Source organism: Lytechinus pictus, chromosome 5 (genome assembly GCF_037042905.1).
Source record: "Lytechinus pictus isolate F3 Inbred chromosome 5, Lp3.0, whole genome shotgun sequence".
Lineage (NCBI taxonomy): Eukaryota > Metazoa > Echinodermata > Echinoidea > Temnopleuroida > Toxopneustidae > Lytechinus > Lytechinus pictus.
The window spans coordinates 9,717,748-9,724,691 of record NC_087249.1 but is presented as its reverse complement, the minus strand read 5'-3'; the positions used below and the strand labels follow the sequence as shown (position 1 = coordinate 9,724,691).

Genomic DNA, 6,944 nt, shown 5'->3' with positions numbered 1-6,944 from the left:
TCTGCTATTTTTACAACAAAGTTTTCGTCAGGGTGTACTACCCCCTGAATATAAAAAAAACTCAAACAAACTCATTCTGATATGCGATATGACTGGTAAACCACTGCACCAATGCACTGACATTTATGCAAATGACAGACACAAATTATTCCTTTATTAAGGAAATAAAACTTGCTTTCTTTTGTAAAAGTGGAGCGGAAGAAGACAAGGAATCACAGGAAAGATAGATAGCGATGAACCAAATTTTAATGAGAACAAGATGGAATGAAAATTAAAAGGAGACAGAAGTCGCTCGAGAAGGGGAAGATTGAAGTTGAAGACTTTCCTACGACTGAAGTAAGTGACTAATTCTAAGGCTACTATACTACAAGAGCTGCTTTCGTTTTTTTTTCTTTTACATATTGCAAGTTTGAAAGAATACAAATCCAATGGTACATATGAGAGAACAATGCAATTGCAATCTTTTGATTCAGTCACATCCAAACTCTGGGATGAATAGGCAGTAACAGTTATAGAGTCTCGTAAACATTCCACAAAGGTAGCCACTGTTTTGGAGCAAACTGAACGTCAAACAACTAGACCTCATTCATCCGGCTGTGTTCAGACCCACGCCCATCCATATATAAAAGAGATATAGCAGGATATGACAGTAAGGTTTTGGGACTCCATTTCCACGAAAATCTATGGGTCAATCATCATTATGCTTGGTTATATACATCACCTAACATTTACTATAGTGCAGAGGGTTCTATTTGGTGTTAAAAAAAGTCTCTCCTTTAGGCTGTGGTTGATTGTAAATCATCAACTTTTTCTTGTACAAGATGAAACATAAAAATAAAAGACAGCCCACGACGTTCTATTTCTTAAATTTAAAGCAAGTTTGATGAAGATTAATGAGAGAACCTGGCCAGGGGACACAGCTGATATATAGACGGTAAATGGCGGTCAGATTAACAAGACCCTTCGAGTCCTTGGCTTGAAATTCCACACAGAAGCACCCCCTTCTTGGGTCGTATATTTGCTAAAAATTGGAACATTAGCACTTTGAAGTTCCATCGTTAACAACAATCAGTGTGTACACAGCCTTTTGTTAAACTACACTTCATCATAACAGCTAAACATCATTATGTTCATACAATGACATACACATGTATATACTAAGAGTAGTCTAGTCCAGTTCTAAAACTGAATATTCATCTTTTTTTTTGCAACAGATGCTGCATGTTGATCCTACTGTGCACATGTGCATTGGGATATCTCATTATCTTCAAATGCAGTCAGACTGCATTTTCTCTTCTCTTCTGATCTGTTCTTTGATAACACTTCAGTGTTTAATGATAAATACCAGTTGTGGTAACGATCTCAACACGAGTTCGAACAGAACCTTGAGTTTTAAGACTTTCTCGTGAAATAATTGTTTGCTGTCATCTTTTACCTTCAAAGGCAAATTATCTAGTGTTTTCATTGCCGGGGAATCTGACACCATTCTAATATAAATCACCCAAAATAGAATGGCATTCATGACCAGCTGACGTTATGTATATAATGCCTTAAATCATCATCTCACTTTTCACCGGCCTGACAGTTGCCCAAGCCATTGCAGACTTTGCCAAAGAATCTGTCGCTGTTACACTGGGTTTGCCTTCCCCAAAAGATATCTCTGTTACAGGCATTTTCGATGCTTTTCACCAAAATTATGTGATCAGAAAATAATAATCCACTCCCCCGTGGAAACCGACACCCATCCGACTTTCAGATACTGCCACATAGAGCAATGTAACAATATTATTTGCCCCTCGGAACAATTTTCTCTCGTGCAACGTTAAACGGCAGCAAATTGAATTAGAACATATCCAAGTTAAAATTACAGGTAAATTCTGTCATCTATACACCTCTATATGAAGCCAGGGGAGAATAAATATCAAAGTCATATAAAAACTTGTTACTCTAAAAGATAGTATCATTTGACAGCGCTTTTGAACAAACACTTTCATCCTCCGATTCTCAACTGGCAAAGAAGGCAGCGCGTTGACAACATAGAGGTGATTTTAAAGTTGAGAGCATTAAATGTGCTATGATTCTTTAGCTGTATAGTTAATGTACAAGGGGAAAGATAAATATTGAGATCTCTTTGAGAGGAGATTTAGTTTTATTTTTAGTTTGACCAGCCAAAATATCACCAATAAAAAAAATAACAAGCAATATAATATAAACTATTAACATGACTTCATCATCTATTCTAGATTATTCAATTATTGGCATCTTTGTGTGTTCTCTAACCTGCAACATAAAAATTGGATTGCTTCTAGTAACTTTACAATGTTAATCATTCCAACAGAACAGTGAAGCCTACTGCAGAAAAGCACCTCCTACACATATCGTCAGGTACTAGAATGATGTCATCAGGGTGTAATTTGGATCTGAGATCAAATTTTATACGGCTTTATCTGGGGGAAGAGGGGATATGTTAGTAATATCTGTAGGATGGCTATTTCCCTATTTTTATTCATACCAAAGTACATTTTGTATCGACCCAAATATAATTCTATCATGCATATTGTTTGCAACTTCAAAGGGCTTTTTAAAAATACATTTTGGGGTGAATTGCAATTTTTTGGGTTCTTTGCATAAAGTTTAATAACCAGTGGGTGGCTGCTTTGTAAATTGATATACCAATTATCAAGCTTTATGGAACGCCTAAACGTAAAAATATGCTTTTCTTCAAATCAACCAATACGGCCTTTGATTGGAGGTTTGGTGAAACTATGGTCCCCTCAGCGACGCTTATGCAACCATTTTCCTTCGGGGCTGCACCCCTCGGGAAATAGTAGCATTCCAGCATCACTTCAGGAACCATAGTTCCAACCACCTCCTCTGGACGCCATACACATTTGTTCCCTATAAGTCTGTGCTGGTCAACAACTATTCTTTTGTTTCCCACTCACCACACGGTAATGCAGATTAAAAAATTAACACTGCAGCAGAAAGATCAAACTGTCACAATCAACCTTATAACCATTAGTGGGTAATTTGAAGTTTGGTGTTAGCAACATAAACTGGGCTGCCTGACCCCGCTACAACATTGTGTGTGGGTAAATAAAGAAACGATGCTAATAACATCATAGAAATATTAAACCCCGAATGATGTGAATCCCTTAACACCAGCCTTGTTCAAGAGTGTGCTGTCAGAGCTACCAACAGAAATAAGAACATTTCAGTATTTTAAAAGCTGAAAATCAGTCATTTTCGTGAGGAAATCAGTAGTTTAAAAGAAATACCAAAGGACAACACATGAACTGAAACCTTAGAAATCAATATTTGCACGAAACCATGCATATTATCATTTACAGTACTAAATACTGAAAATCAGCACTTGTTGGCCGCACTGTTCTGTGGCTGGTGAACGAATTGGCCCAACACCAACTGCCATTGCTGAACTTATAATAACCCTATACGACTGGAAAACGTGGCAAAGTAGTCAATAATCACCACCAGCTAGACGTAATGAGAGATTCTTCTCACAACTATTGCTCTTTTAATTTTTTTTCCTTCATTTTTTTCTTGCTTTTTTTTTTTACATTGCAAAGACAGTTGTTTATTTTCATGTGCATACAGATACCTAATAAATTCTTAGGTTTATGAGTATATGAAATCAGAAACGGAAAAAAGGTAACTTGGAGTAGGGGAACACAAACAAACCGAACGTTACAGATACATGAAGAAAAACAGTACAAGTTTGTCTTTATATTAATGATATGCACATGACAAACACGTTCATTTTGGAAAGTATAGATGGAAGTCAATTGCTCTCGATACTCCTCTAAACAGGCTAAAATAGTCACTTCCTAGTCCGCTAGTCTGCTATTCAATTATCGTAATACTCCCAGAGATCTTTCTCGTAGCCTTCATGGACGTGTTCTAGTAACACCTTTCTCCTGCTCTCGCAGTACCTGGAATGGAATAGTGAGAAACAATGACTTGCATTATTCATCTCTTACATAACTATGAGAAAGTCTTTTTAATATATAAAAGGGAAATAGACTGGGTTCCAGAAAAAAACGATCAAACTTTACAAGAGCTCTGCACAAATTCCACTCGGTCAAAATGAACAATACTTTTACACAGGCTAGTTTCAATAATTTCTACTAAAGCCCGGATTAATAATTAAGGGATTGCTTCAATCACAGAAAGGCTATAGCCCCTAACATAAATAGTGATGATGATGATGGAGGTGATTGTGGTGGTAATGGTGGTGGTTTCAGTACTGGAGGTGGCGGTGGTAGAAGTAGTAGTGGTACTGATTGTGGTAATGGTGTTAGTGGTGGTGGTGGTGATGATGATGATGACGATGATGATGATGGTGGTGATGATGGTGATGACGATGATGATGATGGTGGTGATGGTAATGATGGTGATGGAGATGTGATGATGATGACGGTAATGATGACGATGATGGTGATGATGATGATGAAGATGATGATAATGTGATAATAATGATAATGATGATGATGAAGATGAAGTTGATGAAATGTTATGAGTGCTCATGCAATGGTTTAAAGAAAGAATATATTACATTATTTAAGTACCTCAAAATATGACCAATACTCCTGATCTGATGTCAGGGGTTCATGAGAATATATGCAACATCAGAAAAAACATAAACCAATAAGTAAGACAGCTTTCCTTTGAAGTTACTTGCCAATTAAAGCTAACTTTCTGGAACTCGGCACGACAGCTTTTTGCTGGTATAATGCCAAGCCGGTACATAACCAATTACCTATGAAACACTTTTCGTCCAAGTTAATCAGTCATAGTGGGTGACCATATAGACTCTCGGGTCTTTTCATCAAAGTGGAGACAATGGCAGCGCGGGGATTCGAACTCACAACCTTACGGTTATGAGTCCAATGCTCTAACCACTAGACCACACAACCCAATAGTTTGACTCAAGTACCTTGATTTATCTTGCACTTTTTGCTTGATTTCTGCTAGAGCATCAGAGGTGATATCACGTTCTAGGTATTCTGATAAAGTCTCTGTGGCATTCTCCAAGTCCTTCTGATTCTCCTGAAAAATGATACAGAAAGAATAGTATTCAAATCATCTACTTGGTAAGTCCTTTGTTCATTGAAATTTACTTGGTCATAAATACATTACAAGTGGTAAGAGAACGGTACAAAGAGAGTATGATTTTTGAAGAAGCATTCATTTTTTAAAATTCAATATATCAAAGATAGAAAAAAGAGAGTATGCAATTTATTTTGAAACATCCTTGAAGCTTTTAGAAAACATAAGAGTACATTGACCATGTAAATTCAACACAATAGGCATTGGCTTTGTTACATTCATGTAGGATGGAAAACTGCCCCAAATGCCCCAAACGGTGAAAACAATTTAAATTCAAGAAGAAGTATTTTAGCTCAAAACAACTTCTATCAATTTAATAATAATTATTATTATTAAAAAGTGCCAAATCCACCCTGTAGAATGCTCAAGGCGCATAAAGAAATTAAAAGTAAAAAAAAAAGTTTCATAACATTTTTGAAAGACTCGATAGAAATACAATTTTAGATGTCTTCAGGAAGTCTGTTCCATAGCATGGGACACGCATGAGCAAAGGATCTTTCCACCCAAGTTTGTGAAACTTTTGGAACCACAAGCAAACAAGATGTTGAAGAACGAAAAGACCTGGTGGGTATGTAATAATCGATAAAAGGAAGATTGTATTGGGGAGCTGATCCATGAATGCAATGAAAGGCAAGCAACAAAGTCTTAAAAGTCATCCCATCCTTGCTAGGGAGCCAGTGCAGCGACTTCAGAATTGGGGTAATATGTCAGAATATGTTTGACAATGTAACAATATGAGCTGCAGCATTTTGGAGCTTTTGAAGCTGAGATAACCGTTTCTGGGGTAAATTGAACAAGAGAGCATTACAAAAATCAATATCTGGTAGCAAGTCACTAATTACCTCAAATATAAGGGACTGGTTGTTCTTTTTGAGGTAGAATGCAAAGACGTAGGTGTACATGAGAGTACTGCGACACTGGCACAGAACGTCGACGGCTTTCTTCAAGAACTGAACCTCTATCCATGACATATTATGTTGCTGCATCTCCTCCATCTTACGTTTGATCTGGGCGTAGAGCTGGAAGAGAGAGCGAGAGAGAGAGAGAGAGAGAAATTAAATGCAATGTATAACTAAAGGCCACTGCACACCTTACGACTGATTATTTTTAACAAATGGCATTTTGCTTACATGTCATTTCTGAAAATATGAATAAAATTTTTTTATTTGAGGGTTAACTTAACACTTAAATTATGTCAAGATTTTATGACAAGGGACACTATAACAGGCACTACTGTGAGAGAATATGTTATTATTAGAGGTCAGAGGAAGAGACTAGATGAGGTCAGGGGCAGTGCCAAAGGAATTTGTAGTTCTAAGGATGATCTCAAACAGATATAATACATTTCAAGTCAAAATCAAATTCATAAACAGCATTCTACTCATATTGGTCTTAAATTGATTTAGCTTTCAGTAAATTGCCCCCTTACCGTAAATACAAAATAAACAACTTCAATTCAAAATACTACATTTTTTTCTAAAAAATAACAATTCCAGCAAAATGTTCAATTTAAACCAAATCTAATCAAAGGGCATCTTTGAGTGATAAACAATATAGAGTGGTGCTAAAAAGTTAGTGAAACCCACCAGAAAATGAACATACTTTAAATGTGTTCAAGTTCTTCCGTGTTTTTGATATTTAATTGTGAATCCAGGTAATAAAATATTACATTCAATACAGTTTGTTTTTTTAGGCTTGCTGAACACTGAAGCGTTGTTGTCTACATTCAACACTCGGCACGAAGAAGTGCATGTTCTGGTAGGGTTCATTAACTTTTTAGTACCACCATAGAAGCAGTGATGACACCACGATAAAAT

At 36.5% G+C, this 6,944-nt stretch overlaps 1 protein-coding gene across 1 annotated transcript in view; it reads right to left on the bottom strand.

The window, feature by feature from the left end:
- Nucleotides 1-356: 356 nt before the first annotated feature.
- LOC129262455 (E3 ubiquitin-protein ligase arih1-like) overlaps nt 357-6,944 on the bottom strand; it is a 39,504-nt gene continuing 32,916 nt past the window's right edge. Inside the window, exons 12-14 of the mRNA XM_064099775.1 lie at nt 5,970-6,146; nt 4,955-5,067; nt 357-3,950 (exon numbers count right to left, since the gene is read on the bottom strand). Of these exons, the coding sequence (XP_063955845.1) occupies nt 3,866-3,950; nt 4,955-5,067; nt 5,970-6,146 (375 nt within the window). The 3' untranslated portion in view covers nt 357-3,865. The remainder of the gene's footprint in view (nt 3,951-4,954; nt 5,068-5,969; nt 6,147-6,944) is intronic.